The sequence below is a fragment of the Sphaerodactylus townsendi genome, linkage group LG16 (genome assembly GCF_021028975.2).
Source record: "Sphaerodactylus townsendi isolate TG3544 linkage group LG16, MPM_Stown_v2.3, whole genome shotgun sequence".
Classification (NCBI taxonomy): domain Eukaryota; kingdom Metazoa; phylum Chordata; class Lepidosauria; order Squamata; family Sphaerodactylidae; genus Sphaerodactylus; species Sphaerodactylus townsendi.
This window is the reverse complement of record NC_059440.1, coordinates 9,624,825-9,639,949: the sequence shown is the minus strand read 5'-3', so window position 1 is coordinate 9,639,949 and position 15,125 is coordinate 9,624,825. Positions and strand designations below refer to the sequence as shown.

At 51.2% G+C, this 15,125-nt stretch overlaps 1 protein-coding gene across 1 annotated transcript in view; it reads left to right on the top strand.

The window, feature by feature from the left end:
• Positions 1–6,224: 6,224 nt before the first annotated feature.
• The window catches only part of ANKRD13B (ankyrin repeat domain 13B), a 34,158-nt gene continuing 25,257 nt past the window's right edge, over positions 6,225–15,125 (top strand). The window contains exon 1 of the mRNA XM_048519274.1: positions 6,225–6,621. Coding sequence (XP_048375231.1) covers positions 6,508–6,621 — 114 coding nt within the window. The 5' untranslated portion in view covers positions 6,225–6,507. The remainder of the gene's footprint in view (positions 6,622–15,125) is intronic.

Here is a 15,125-nt window from a genome sequence, read left to right as displayed (position 1 = left end):
TTTCCAGAGAGAACCCCAATGAAGATGCCCTCTGGCTTCCCATTGCACGTCAAACACTAACCAAAACATCTCATTTAAGAACTAGCCATGGCTGAATCTCTAAGGGGGGCATACATTTCATCCCTGCCTCTCTCTCAGACAAGGAAACCCTGCTTGAACACACTTTGCCCATGCCCAGGAACCCCAGCTCCAAAAGCTGGTCCCATCCCTCCCACCCCAACCCTTTTTTGCACTTTCCCCTGATTTATTTGAAAGAGGACAGCTGGAAGCAGCTCACTATGCCATGCGTGTTTACCCCATAGATTTCTAGGCTGGTAATCTCCCGACTGCCTTAGTGTGTCTGACTTCGGCTTGCTAATTCTTCTCTTGTACACAAGCCATGCGCTATGCTGCCATTGGCTTCCCCTATGGATAGTTCTATGGACAGAGATAGGTGACTGTGCCATCAGGGACTAAATATCACTTCCGAGACTGTACCCTACATTCCTGTTTTGCTAGCCCCGTCTGGTCAAAGGAGCAGCAGTGGCGAAGTGGTTAAGAGCTGGTTTACTCTAATCTGGAGCAGGGGTCTTCAAACTATGGCCCTCCAGATGTTCATAGACTACCATTCCCATGAGCTCTACCATTTTGCCATGCTGGCAGGGGCTGATGGGAATTGTAGTCCATGGACATCTGGAGGGCCGTAGTTTGAAGATCCCTGATCTGGAGGAACCGGGCTTGATTCCCCGCTCTGCCACTAGAGCTGTGGAGGCTTATCTGGGGAATTCAGATTAGTCTGTGCATTCCCACACACACCAGCTGGGTGACCTTGGGCTAGTCACAGCTCTACAGAGCTCTCTCAGCCCCACCTACCTCACAGGGTGTTTGTTGTGAGGGGGGAAGGGAAAGGAGATTGCGAGCCCCTTTGAGTCTCCTGCAGGAGAGAAAGGGAGGATATAAATCCAACTCTTCTTCAAACAACTTTGTAGAGAGGAAAGTAAGATGTAGGAATGTGCCCGCTGAGCAGCTCATGGTCCCTGAAAACATTGCCTGCCTTTGGCTCAGCCTGCTGAAACCTCCCAATGGAAAAGCCTGCATGGTGACATCACAAAGTTCCAACACCAACACTTGTCTCACGCTGCAGAATTATTTGGAGAACGGGTTTAACATCAGTGAAACTGAGGCCAACATGGTTTCCCCCCCCTTTGTTCCTTGCATGGATGACACAGTTTTATTGTATCCTTAGCCAACTTTGTATGCATTCGACTGTTTTGGCTGCACTGCGTTTACATTTTGCAACCTGGCTTTACTCACTGTTGCTGATATGGTTTGTGCTGTTTCTCATGCATTGTTTTTAATTGTGTCACATTGCTTGGCCATGACCTAGATGGCCCAGAGGAGACTGTCAGTCAACTCTCAGAAGCTAAGTAGGGTTGGCCCAGGTTAGAATGTAGATGGGAGACCACGTGAAAATCCACAGGTACAATGTGGAGGCAGGAAACAGCAAACCCCTCTGAATATCTCTTGCCTTGATAACCGCTGTAAGGAGGGGCCAGGGAGCAAGTGAACACATTCTTCCTCCGCTTTCTCTCCCACTTATACAGCTCTGCCTCTTGAGCTGTGGAAGCTTATCTGGTGAACCAGGTTAGCTTGTGCACTCCGACACACGGCAGCTGGGTGAGCTTGAGCTAGTCGCAGTTCTTTGGAGCTCTCTCAGCCCCACCAACCTCAGAGGGTGTTTGTTGTGAGGGGGGAAGGGCAAGGAGATTGTAAGCCACCTTGAGTCTCCTTACAGGAGAGAAAGGGAGAGTTATAAATCCATCTCTTCTTCTTCATACCTCTCTTGCTCCATCCCTGCTAGACTCAGATATTTTCCCCCTAAACTGAAACAGTGCCCCAAACTCCTTCACTTTTTACCCTTTCAAAATTTCATCCCCCTTTCTGGCTCTAGGAGATATTTTTTGAGATCTTCCTTATCTGGAGCAGTTCATTTTGGGGGGAAAAAATTGTTTATGTGCTCTCTTCCTTCGGGCACAGCTGAGAAATTCACCCTGGCTCCCAAAGCCAAGTTCTCTTGCCGTGCGGGCCACGCTCCCCAAACACTGCAGACATTGTTATGCCTCTTGTGGTTCCTAGCTAATATCAGCTGCGGGCTCCTCCTGGAAAGGAAGACAAAGGCTGTCAGGATATTGCCTGCCTCTGGTGATCACCAGCCAGCATGACTCAGCATGCTGAGTGCAGTGGTTTCTCTGCTGACCGGGGACAGGCTTCAGGCTGGAGGGGGTCTATTAGAGATGGCCCACGCTTCGACAGTGGCGGTCAATCCACATCATCCACTGTCCCCACAGACCCTCCTACTCAAATTGATAGCGGAGCCAGAAGTGAAATTCCTCCACTTCTGGACTGTGTTCGAATTAAAGGTTAAATCTGTTTTACTTTTCTGTGTTAGCTAGGTAGAAATCAATTGTATTAGCTAGGAAAATAGGATTTGTAAGTTTCTTTGTGTTTGCGACTATATGGAACCTCCTTGGCCCAAGGCAGAGAGCCATCTCCGCTCCACCTGGGCCCATCCTATTCATGTGTAAAAGTTCCTGATACACGCGGACAAAAGGAGATCTCAGCCGAAGTGCCTCGCCCTGCCTAATCCCGTCAGCAGGCAGAGAAGGAAGCTCTCGTCATCACTCTCTGCTTCCTGACCCTGGACACCTGGGGAAACCTTTGTGTTTTCCCACCACTGGACATGTCATCGCCTCGCCCTACTCTGGCGCGAAACTCCAAGAAGGGGACGCCTATCGGACTCTGATTGGTTCCTGCATGTTATAGATGAATGATTGGTTGTTTTGAATTCTGTTAATGAATGGTGGTGGGCTGTCTCTCACGCTCCCGGGCTCCCGGCGGGAGAAAGTGTACTTAAGGTGCTGTAGGGCTGCTAGACAGCTTGGGAGTTGTTGCAGTGAAATGAGAGGTGCTGACTGTGACATAGGTCCAGCATATCTCAATAAATCACTTTTATTTTATCCAAGCCTTGTCGGGTCTTGCTTGGGTTCCTGGGCGCTGCCGAGAGCGGGATACTCTAGAGCAAGGAAAGTGTTGCCCTGAGCAGCGCGGTAACAAAATCCTCCTTAATGCAGGAATCTTTTCCCTGGAAGTTGCAGGTACCCACAAATTCTGGGACGAGCCAAAGAGTCAGAAGAAGGAAGCTGTTTGTGTATCTATTGTAGGCCAGTATGATCAAGCTCTAAATACAGGGAGGGAGCCGTCCCCCCCCATCCCCCGCCCCATGCAGTGAGGAATGTTCCATCCTTTGGAACAGTGAGAGTTACCAGGAGGAGGGGATTGATTCAAGAAAATGTTGGAGGGGAAGCAAACCTTGGCCCAGTGAAGGCATTGTGGGAAATCTAGGACTCGGGCTAAATTCAGATTGAGCTCCACAAACACAAGGACGGTTTCGACATGGGGACAGGATCGTGTGGGGTCAGCCGCAGGGAGGCGGCAGCCACAGGGCTTCTACGTGGTTGGTTTGCCCACGGTTTCCCCAATTTCCCAGGAACGATGAATGACCTTCTCTAGGCCACTGGGAATTTGTCCAGAGGTGGGATCCAGCAGGTTCTCACAGGTTCCTGAGAGTAGGTTACTAATTATTTGGGTGTGCCGAGAGGGGGTTACTAATTGGTGATTTTGCCACGTGATTTTTGCCTTAGTTACGCCCCTCCTCTCAGCAGTACCGCGCAGAACTTGAAGCAGTCTAACAGGAGGTGCACCGGCATGCGTGGCAGCCTGCGCCTGCGTGCATTCGTTTCCCGCCAAAGGACCGGCACAGCGGCTGCATCCTTGCCACAGCCCTGCCCAGGAATGCCCCGCCTCCAGAATGCCCGGCCATGCCCCCGTTGTGCCCCGCCCAGCCCCATTGGGGCTACGCCACAGTTTGAATCCCACCACCATGGGAACCTGTTACTAAAATTTTTGGATCCCACCACTGAATTTGTCACTGTTTCAGGAATAATCACTGACTGAAGATCGTTCTGACAATTAGTGAAGGACTTTAAAAAGGCCCCAATGGTGGAGGGAGGAAATGGTCACTATGAAGAGAAAGAGAAGGGAAGGGAAAATGGCAGCTGTAGGCATGGGTCAATCCCAGTTTTCTTACCCTGAGGGCAGTCACTAGGGTTTTCAACCTCCAAGTGGCCCCAGAGATCTCCTGCTATTACAATTGATCTCCAGATAACCAAGATCAGATCCCCAGGGGAAAAAAATGGCTATTTTGGAGGGGGGACTCTATGGTATTGTACCCCGATGAGCTCTGTCATCGAGGTATAGCAGTGGCGTAGTGGTTAAGAGCAGGTGCACTCTAATGTGGAGAACCGGGTTTGATTCCCCGCTATGCCACTTGAGCTGTGGAGGCTTATCTGGGGAATTCAGATTAGCTTGTGTACTCCAACACACGCCAGCTGGGTGACCTTGGGCTAGTCACAGCTTTTCGGAGCTCTCTCAGCCCCACCCACCTCACAGGGTGTTTGTTGTGGGGGGGGGGAGGGAAAGATTGTAAACCCCTTGGAGTCTCCCTGCAGGAGAGAAAGGGGGGACATAAATCCAAACTCTTCTTCTGCTAATTTTAAAAATTTCCGTTTTGAAATGTGCTCGAGTTTATCATTACACCTTGTGGTGGGGAGTTCCACGTGCATAATGCATTCTTTTGACTTAATCTGCTGCATAGTGACTTTGCAGGGTGCTGAGTTCTAGTGCTATGGTGGAGGAAGAAAAACCCTTTGTACAATACCTTGTTTTATAAATCTCTATCATGAACCATCGTTAACGCCACTCAAAGCTATCTCTTTTCTAAGGTGAGAAGCCCCAAACTTTGTTCAACGTCATCTCATTTTAGTGGTTATTTTATCTTCTCCGGCATATTTCCAGACTGGGTGACAAAAATTATCAATAGTATTCCAAAAGCCAGATTGTGGGCATTACAATCCTGTCTTTTCTATGTTCATTCCCTTTCCTAATAGTAATTATCTGTAGCATCGAGTGTTCTGTTTTCACTACTGCACAGTGGACTTGATGTTTTCCGCAAATCACGTATCCCAGCTCTGGGATCTTTATCCTCATCAGTTTCAGCCCGATCACCAGCATATATTTAAAATTTAAAAAAATGTTTGTTTGAACGTGCACAGCCACCTTATTCTTGGTCCCAATTTAGAGAGACCCTCCTGGAGCTCTTCAAAATCCAACTTGGTTTCACCACCCTACACAATTTGTCATCGTCTGTAAATCTGCCTACTACAGTACAGCTGTCTGTTTTTAGTAAGCTGTGATTATATGTTAAACTGGTTGTCACTATTTTAATTGCTTTTTGACTGTATTATGAAGGAGAGCCATAATGCTTGCCAGGTTTAATGTTATGCCTTCTGCCTTGTTACATGGCAGATTTAATAAGCAAGAAAAGGCTAAAAGATTGTGCCCATGTAACGATGGCTCAGTTGAATCTCTGGCCCACCAATTACTACACTGTCTCAGATTCAAGGAAATCAGATCCAAGTATGTGAATCTTACTCCTTTACATTTACCCCATCTCTCCGATTTAATTAGATTACACTGCTTGTTGGACAACCCTGATCCTTCTCTCTGTATGATAGTGACAGACTTTCTCCTGGAAATTACTAAACGCCAGTAGATTTCCTTCGACCTAACATTTATTTTCAGTATTGTATATGCTTTTTAATCCGTTTTTTATTATTGTTGTACTGTTGTCTATGCCAATAAAGGCTTGCTTCTCTACTGACTGTATTATGAGGTTTTATATTGTTTAAATACTGTTGTTTGCCACCAAAGCCCCTTCAGGGAGGGCGCAGTATGAATACAAATAAATAAATACATCCTGTGTGTTTTGGGTGCCACCAAGTCCCAAAATCATGGAGTGTTGGCAACCCAGGAGGGTTTTCAAGGCAAGAGACTAACAGAAGTGGTTCGCTGCTGCTGTCCTCTGCACCGTGACTTTGGTGGTCTCCCATCTAAGTCCTAACCAGGGCCAGCCCTGCTTTGTTTTGGAGATTGGACAGCAGCAGGCTAAACGGGGCCAACCAAGTTGAAGGCGCCTGCAATCCTGCTCAGCTTCCATCGCAGATCATGAATGAACTCATTAAACATCGCCAGCCCCAATGCCGAGGCCACCCTCCCCCCTCTCCTTTCCCAGGCGCCCCTGAGAACAGCAGCCCCCGGATCGAGCGCACAAAGGGACAGCCGGGGCGCGCCGCGCGCTCAGGTGCCGGGGGAGGGGGCGCGCACGTGAGTCCGACGGCCGAGGGGAGGCAGGCAGGCAGCCAAGCGCGGGGACTACAAGTCCCATGGTGCCCCGCCGCCCGGCCGCCCTCGCCAGTCGCGGGGTGGGGGATCCCCGGCGTCCCCCCCGGGTGCGCTCCGGGAGCAGGGCGCGCCTCCGCCTCCCCCGCGCCGGCGTCCTCCTCCTGGGCGGCCCGGCTGGCCCGCGGCGCCCATGCCCCTGCCCCTGGCTGCGGCGCCGGCACCGGGAGGATGCTGGCCGCCTCCCTCGCCGGCCAGCCCAGCGCCGAGAGCCGCTTCCCGCTGCACGCCTTCGTCTGGCACGACCAGCCGGCCCTGCTGGAGCAGGCGCTCGACTCCGGGCAGGTGGGGCGCGGGCGGCCGGGGGGCTGGGGGCGGGCGGGCCGACTCTGCAGGGGTGCTGCGGGAGAAGGGGGCAGACCGAGCGCCGCCGCCGAGCCCCCGAGCCTGGCCTCCCGGGACGGCGAGCCAGCAGCCGCCGAGGCTCGATCCATGGCGCTGGGGTGGAAGGCAGGCGCGCCGCCGCACCTGGCCAGCCCCAGGCAGCGGGCTCGTGTGCCCGCTGTGCCATCCTCTCTGCCCAGCACGTGGGCACAGGGCGGCGAAAGGCCAAGATTTCCATGCCCAGGCTGCGCCTGTTATGGCGATGCACCGGGATGAGCTGCTGCTTGTATTATTTGCATGCCCTGCCAGGTTTATTCTGCTCCAGGATTGTTTGCACCAGTGTAGGGAATCTACCCTCGAGGGCGCTGGGCTCGATTGCAAGTCACCCCCCTTCGCTGCTACCCCAATGCTGGACCATGGCCGGGTGGGGGGCGGCCAGCAGATGAAACTGGGGTGCAGCAGAGGAACGGGCGGGGCAGGGTTGCTGGCGTGGATGCTGCCTTTTACCCGCAACGTTGTCCCCCCTTGCCGAGAAATCCACCCAGGCTGCTAAGCAGCAAGGCTGTATTTACCGTTCTCTCAAAACAGAGGAATCTCCCAGCAGGTGGAGCATCCATTCTCAGAGGCAGTATATCTCTTGAGCAGCAGAGGCTCAGCACTGCAGGGTGCCATAGATGGTGGGGCTAGACTCGGTCCCCTTTGTGACAAAAGGAAAAGGGGAGCCGAGTTCCCAGACTGGGGAGAGTCACTTTAAAAGCAGCCCAGAGAAGCCGCTGTCCTGGAAAAAGCTGTTATGCAGCAGCTCCGTGAAGGAACCGGAGCTGGTTGCCTCTGCTGCTCCACAGGCACGCCTTGTTTGCTGGATCCCATTCTCCTTGTGCTGGGTGGGATGCATTTGTCATTGTCATTGTCGTCGGGGTGTGTGTTTACCTTGGTCGGTGCCTGCCTGGGAACAGCCTGCTGGTTTGTCTGGGGATTTGCAGGCAAACAGGGGAGTTCATGTGTGAACTTCTGGGCGGATGATATTTACTATCTGGGGCAGCCCAGGGCGTGGGGGGGGGGGGGGGGTTCTTGCGCTGACATCTTGATTCCTGGTGAGCTCTGAAGAGGCCCCGAGCGCAGCTGGCTGAATCGCATCCTTGTTCTGGAAAGAACTAAAGCAGGCTTTGTTGTGTTCTCAATTTAGCTGTTTTTGTGCTTCTCCTAGCAAACGGGTTTGAAAACTAACATACACAATGCAGAATTGCTGGCTTGGGCTGGAGGACTCCGAGGGTACTTGAGCGGGTGCTGTGTGCAGCTAGGAATTTGAAATGTTTCTTCTTGGATAGGACCAATATCCAATTTCGGGGGCTTTTTTACTTGTCCTTCAGTTAGAGGTATCACCCTAGGAGGTTTCCCTGTAAACGAAAGCACCTCTGAACCAGACAGATGGCCGTCTTGTCCAGCGACCTCTTTCCACTAAAGGCCTCTGAAGATGCCAGCCACAGATGCAGGCGAAACATCAGGGCAAAATGTTACTGGAACACGGCCGTACAACCCAGAAAACCCACAACACCCAAAAGGCCCAGATGTTTCCAGGAAATCCACTAGCAGATCAAAGAGGCAACAGACTTCCTGTGCTTTTTGTCCCTTGCATCTGGTGTTTAGAGATATACTGTTCCTAAAAATGCAGGTTCCATTAAGCTGGCAGGCTAATTGCTCTTTGAGTAAAACTAATTGCATCTCTTCCATGAAAGCCGAAGCTTTTTCCCAAAAGCCATTTAGCCTTGTGACTAACAGTGCGTCTTGTGAATTGTCTGAGCTAATCATTCATTGCTTGTCAAAGGATTTTTCTTCCTTGGCCTCTGTGGGGGGTTTCAGTGGGTGCCTTGGCATAAATGCTTCCTTGTGTGGGGGAAATGATCCCAGAGGGTTGGCTAGCACAATGCACTCTGCATATGCTCAGAAAGGGCAGCTCTGGACACAGTGTGTCACAGAGTTCTCTTCTGTGATACACCTCTGAAGATGCCGGCCACAGATGCAGGCGAAATGTTAGGAACAAGATCCACCAGACCACGGCCACACAGCCCGGAAAGCCCACCACAACCACACAACTGTTCTCCCCCACCCCCCCCTTTGCAGTTTTCTATTTTAAACCCATCATCAGTGCTTAGCCAGGGACTTTCAAATCTGCATAAATGCAAATGAGACAGAAGCATGCAAATTGAGCTGAGGCCGTTTTCTGAGGATTTGTTTTTCCCTAAGCATGCCCTCCCTCTGTGTCCTCCACCCAGGGTTGCAGGGGGTGGTGGTGGTGGAATACATCAGTCTCCTTTTTAGAACCCAGACTTTTATTACCTCATGCAAAAATGTCCCCTACCGTCCCCATGGCCAGACTTTAGGGCTCATGCACACATGTGCCAGGGGCAGGGAGAGGACAAGGGGTCATCCTAAGCTAGCAATGAGAGCAGGAACGCAGACTAAGATAGATGGAAAAGAAGAAGAGAAGAGTTTGGATTTATACCACACCTTTCTCTCCTGTAAGGAGACTAAGTGGGGCTTACAAGCTCCTTTCCCTTCCTCTCCCCACAACAGTCACCTTGTGAGGCTGGTGGGGCTGAGAGAGTTCAGAGAGAACTGTGACTAGCCCAAGGTCACCCAATAGGAATGTAGGAGTGCGGAAACACATCTGGTTTACCAGGTAAGCCTCTGCCACTCAGGTGGAGGAGTGGGGAATCAAACCCGGTTCTCCAGTTTAGAATCCACCAGCTCTTAACCTCTACACCACACTGGCTCTCAGAGAAGGTGGAGGAGCTTTGCAGTGGTCAGGTGGAACGCATCCCTGCAGATTTGCAGTGGAGAGATAACCGGCCGTGGACAGCTCCTTAACATCAGAATCTCCCTGCAGATAGAAAACTAGCAAAGTGTGCTTCTCACCACTTCTGTTAGCTTGGCGTGCTAGCTTTCTGTTTGCGGGGACTGCTCCAAAAAGTGGCCGTAATGCTAAATATTGTTGTTTTGCTGGAATCACATCAGCTAGGTCACAGAGGGCCAAGAAAACCCAAATGCAGGGTGGCTGGCAAGAGTTTCTTTCAGGACAGGATATTTCCCAGCCCCTAATAAGGGTTCTCAGTCCTGACTGTGTATCTTGGGGGCAGAATAGGGTGCTTCTGGACTGATTCTGTCCTAAAATTGCGCACATCCCCTTTCCCATTTCATTCCCCCCAGCTGCCGTTACGAATGCTGTTATTGCCTGACTCCTCCTCCAGAGAAGATCTGTTGTTTTTCTTTAATTATAAATCTTTTCATTAAATCAATTAGAGAGAGAAAGGGGGGGGAGAGAGAGAGGAGGAGATCTCTTTTGTGCTTAATTAAAACACTCCCAGCTCTGCAGAACAAAAATTAGATTTTGCATTCAGTTGATTTGTGCTTCTTAGCAGGGGTTAGGCTGGGCTTGCGGGATGGCAAGGCTTTTTTGATATGTTCAGAGACACTCCCGTTCTTGTACTGTTTTCTCAGGTCGGGCTAAGCCCAGTGGGAATGCTTCCGGGGTTTGGCTTTATTTCAGATTAGACTCTACAAACGAGCTAAATATCAAAGTAGGGCATAGGGAAGAATAGGGTTGCCAATTTCCAGGTGGAGGCTGGGGATCTCCCGGAATCACCAGACTGCAGAGGTCAGTTTTACAGAAAATGGCTGCTTTGGAGAGGGGTTGTATGGCACTCCATAAATCCTCCATAAATCCTCCCTGTCCCAAGCTATATCCCCAAATTTCCAGGGATTTCCCAACCTGGATTTGGCAACTTTAGGGCACAATCAAAGAGGGGAGGGTGAAATCCTAGAATCATAGAGTTGGAAGAGACCCTGAGGGCCAGCAAGTCCAACCTCCAAGGGTCACTCTGGGGCCAGGCCTGTTATTTATCCTGTGTGAAGACAGAGCTAGTTCCCTGACTCAGCTACCCAATCAACTGCTCTGATCAGCATAGTGACCCGGGGCAATTAATTGGGGGCTCGGCTCACCCCCAGCCCTGCTTTGACATCAGAGCAGCTCACCCAATCGGGGGCCGCCATAAGAACATAAGAACTAGCCTGCTGGATCAGACCAGAGTCCATCTAGTCCAGCACTCTGCTACTCGCAGTGGCCCACCAGGTGCCTTTGGGAGCTCACAGGCAGGATGTGAAAGCAAGGGCCTTCTGCTGTTGCTGCTCCCAATCACCTGGTCTGCTAAGGCATTTGCAGTCTCAGATCAAGGAGGATCAAGATTGGTAGCCATAGATCAACTTCTCCTCCATAAATCTGTCCAAGCCCCTTTTAAAGCTCTCCAGGTGGTGGCTGTCTGCCACTTCCTGTAGCAACATATTAAACCTAATCCACAAATTCAAGTGAAGAAGTGTTTCCTTTTATTAGTCCTTGTTCTTCCCCCCCAGCATTTTCAATGGATGCTCCCTGGTTCTAGTATTGTGAGAAAGAGAGAAAAATGTCTCTCTGTCAACATTTTGCATAATGTTATAGACTTCAATCATATCCCCCCTCAGACGTCTCCTCTCCAAACTAAAGAGTCCCAATAAAAGAACACCTCCTTCTTGACCCCTGTAGGTTTCCACTGGGTCCAAGCTGTTTGCCTTCTCCCCAGAAGGCTTTGGGTGCCCTTTGCTTGGGGCAACAAAATAGCTCTGGTCAGCCCTGTGTGGTGCTGTGGCCCGGAAAGAATCTTCGGGGTCCTCGGGTGGTTGAGCGGGGCTGGACGTCTGTCGCTTCTACCTGGTTCAGGCTGGAAGAAAAATAGCTGCTGCGACGGATTGTGAGAAGACGAGGTGGAGGAATCGCTCAGCATCTCCCCGCTACATGTTTTCTTCAAAGTTAAAATTAGATCTCCTGTTTTTTTATGTCAACAAGGAGAGTAAAGAAGCCCGACTTGCCCCTCCTTGATGTGACTACTGTGGTTGGTGGCTGGTTGCTCGCTGAACGGGAATGTGGAGGGCTAGTGCAGGCAGGGGGACAGAGGGGTCCGTTGCCCCAGGCCTTAGGGAGGGAGGGAACCTCAGCCTCGGGTTGGGAAACATACAAGTGGGTCATTTTGCTTTGCATGCCCATTGAAGATTTAGCCCCAAGACTCGGGAAGTTTGGTTTATCCTGCGCTTCATTTACTGGGCCACTGGCTTGGGGGATGGGGTGCTGTTCTCCTGGACAGATTTGGCTGAGAGCTCAGCTGCTGGATTAGGACCGGGACCGGGAAGGGGGGGGCATCAATCTCACCCCAGCCTATTACAACACAGAATACTCCCCTCAGGCAAGAGTGCGGACTTCTCCCCTACAGAATCCACATGTCTGAAGCAAAAAAAAACCCAAAACACCCAAGCGAGGAATCGAACCTCTAAACGTGAAGGCTCCGCTCAGGTTACGCTTCTTCAGTGTGGATCGGCACGTGAAAGCATTTTGTGATGATCAAAGGCTTTCATTTCGCGGAATCACTGTGTAACAATGCTGGGTTTCCGGGCTGTGGGGCCATGTTCTAGCAACATTCTCTCTGACGTTTAGCACAGATCTTATTGTAACTTTTGAGCTGTCTACTAAACCGCCAACGCTTGAGGCTAAAGAAGCATTTTGTATTGTCAAAGGCTTTCACGGCTGGAATCACTGGGGTGCTGTGCGGTTTCCGGGCTGTAGGGCCATGTTCTAGCAGCATTCTCTCCTGACGTTTCGCACAGATCTGTGGCACAGATGCAGGCGAAACGTCAGAGCTACTACTAAAATAGCAACCTTAACCAGGCATACAACACAAAACATTTGTTTAAAAACACCAGGCTAGGAGTGGCGTGTGAGTGAAAGAGCTTCTCCCTTGGATCCCTGGCATTCACCCGTCGACACCTCTTTGGCCTTTGGATCACTTGCCTTGTCAAGGGGAGTCCGGAAGTCCTGAAATGTCTCCCTTGGCAACAATCCCTGAAGGAGCACCCCCCCACCCCGCACACTGTGAGAGCACGCTTGCTTCTTGCAACAAGCTAGAAAACCAAGGGCCATAATTTGCAATTAACGCTGAAGTCCTTGGGGAAGGGGGGAGGGGGGGATGAAGGGAACATTGTGGAACAGGGAGCGTCTGGAGCTCCCTACGGTTCACCCTCAAGGGAGCAAAACCTGACATCTGCCTTCGCCCAGTTTCCTGGAACAAACAGCTCCACACTTGATTCTTTCTAAAAAGCCAGGGAGCTCCAGTTCCCCGTGGATCGTGCCCCTGACTCACCAGGGCACGTACGTGGCTCCGCCCATGGATTCGTGCCTTTTGCTAAAAGTGTAGCCATCCATCCATCTTGCCCAGGGGCTGTCTTCTCTGACCAGCCCTGGGTCTCAGGGAGAGAAGGATCTGGGAGAGAGCCAGCGTGGTGTAGCGGTTCAGAGCTGGTGGATTCTAATCTGGAGAACCGGGTTTGATTCCCCACTCCTCCACCTGAGTGGTGGAGGCTTATCTGGTGAACCAGAGGTGTTTCCGCACTCCTGCATTCCTGCTGGGTGACCTTGGGCTAGTCACAGTTCTACGGAAGAGAGGAAGGGAAAGGAGTTTGTGAGCCACCTTACGGGAGAGAAAGGTGGGGTATAAATCCAAACTCTTCTTCTTCTTCATCTTCGGTGTAGGGAAAGACGAGATGCCAAGGAAGAGGCCTTGCAGCCTCATGAAAGGGTCCAGCCGCGATCTCACCTTAATCTAACACCAGCAAAGGGCTCTTTAACCCCCAAGCAGAGGCCTTGGTTGAACATTTCCCTTTGGCTCCCCACCTTGCGTCTCAGTTTGCATGTAAGCAGCTGAAGCTGGAGTCAGCAGCCAGCCAGGAAAGAATAAACCCCATCCTTGACTTGGCTTCTTTGCTTCGGGGCTAGTTGCCAAGAAAGCGAGGGTCAGAGCCTTCCCAGCAATTTATTTTAGCTGTGTTCTTGGTGATGTCCTGGGCTCTGTGCCTCCTTGCCTTTTCAGTCCTCGACAGAGCTGCCGGGTTTTCTCCTTCCCAAGATTGCCAGAAACCAGGCGCCTGAACTTTCGGTTCCAAATGCTGGGCGCCGTAGATGTGAACTCTTTGTAGAGCCCGGCTGCCGAAGAAGGTGGCTCAGGGTGATTGAAGAACCCTTTCCTTGAAAGCGGCTGAGGAATGATGTACCAAAGTGTGGCAGGTCTGCCTTTGAGATCAGAGGTGATGGTGCGCATGGAATGGGGAGAACTTGGGGGTAAGGGGATGTCTAGCATGACAGACCCATCTTGGGACAAGCGGTGAGTAGATTTGTGGACTGGAGCTCTGGGAGGTGTCTGGAGCTCTGGGAGGCATCTGCCTTACAAAAAGTGGACTCCAGGAGGCGTATCTAGGCAAACTGGAGCCCAGGGACAAAACCTGAGCTTCGCGCCCCCCCGACATAGGTGGCCACCCTCCTTCACAACGACCAAACAATGATTTTTTGCACCAGCTCACAAAACACCCCCCACCCCCAACAAAACATACATGGCTCTCACAAGTCACCCCCATCAGAAGGTTTACCAAACAAACGTCAGCATCATCTCTCACAAATCACCTCCTACCCCCAACAAAACATACATGGCTCTCTCCCCACTACTTTCCCAATTGTGTCCTCACACCAACCCTGTGAGGTAGGCTGCTAGCCTGAGAAACAGCTCCAAGCCAGTGCAAGGGGAATTAACTTTTAAGCATGTAAATCTCTCACAAGTCATCCCCATCAGAAGGTTTACCAAACAAATGTCAGCAATATCTCTCACAGATCACCCTCCACCCCCAGCAAAACATACATGGCTCTCTCCCCATCAACTCTTTTTCCTTATTTTGTCCTTACATCAACCCTGTGAGGTAGGCTGGCCTGAGAAACAGCTCCAAGCCAGTTCAAGGGGAAATTAACTTTAAAGCATGTAAATCTCTCACAAATCACCCCCATCAGAAGATTTACCAAACAAATGTCAGCAATATCTCTCACAGATCACCCTCCACCCCCAGCAAAACATACATGGTTCTCTCCCCATCAACTCTTTTTCCTTATTTTGTCCTTACATCAACCCTGTGAGGTAGGCTGGCCTGAGAAACAGCTCCAAGCCAGTTCAAGGGGAAATTAAGCATGTAAATCTCTCACAAATCACCCCCATCAGAAGGTTTACCAAACAAATGTCAGCATCATCTTCAGTTCTGCTGCTGCTGCTGGGCTCCCTGCTCAGCTTGCCTTTTCCTGTGCCTGCCTGAAGGCTTCTGAGTAATGCCACACTTAATTTAAGGCGAATAAGGCATGCTGGGTCAGAGGGATGAGAGGCGGAGCTCCCCAGTCCTTCTCCTGGTAGCCCCCCAGTCCTCCTGGTAGCCCAGTGGCATTTCTCCCCCGCCTCCCTGGACACTCCAGGCCACCATACAGAGTGGGCGGGGCTACGACAGGCACTGGGAGCAGTCTGCTGCTTCAGTGCCTGCTTGCTAGGGCTTGCTCAATCACTGGCTGTGTAGGAGGA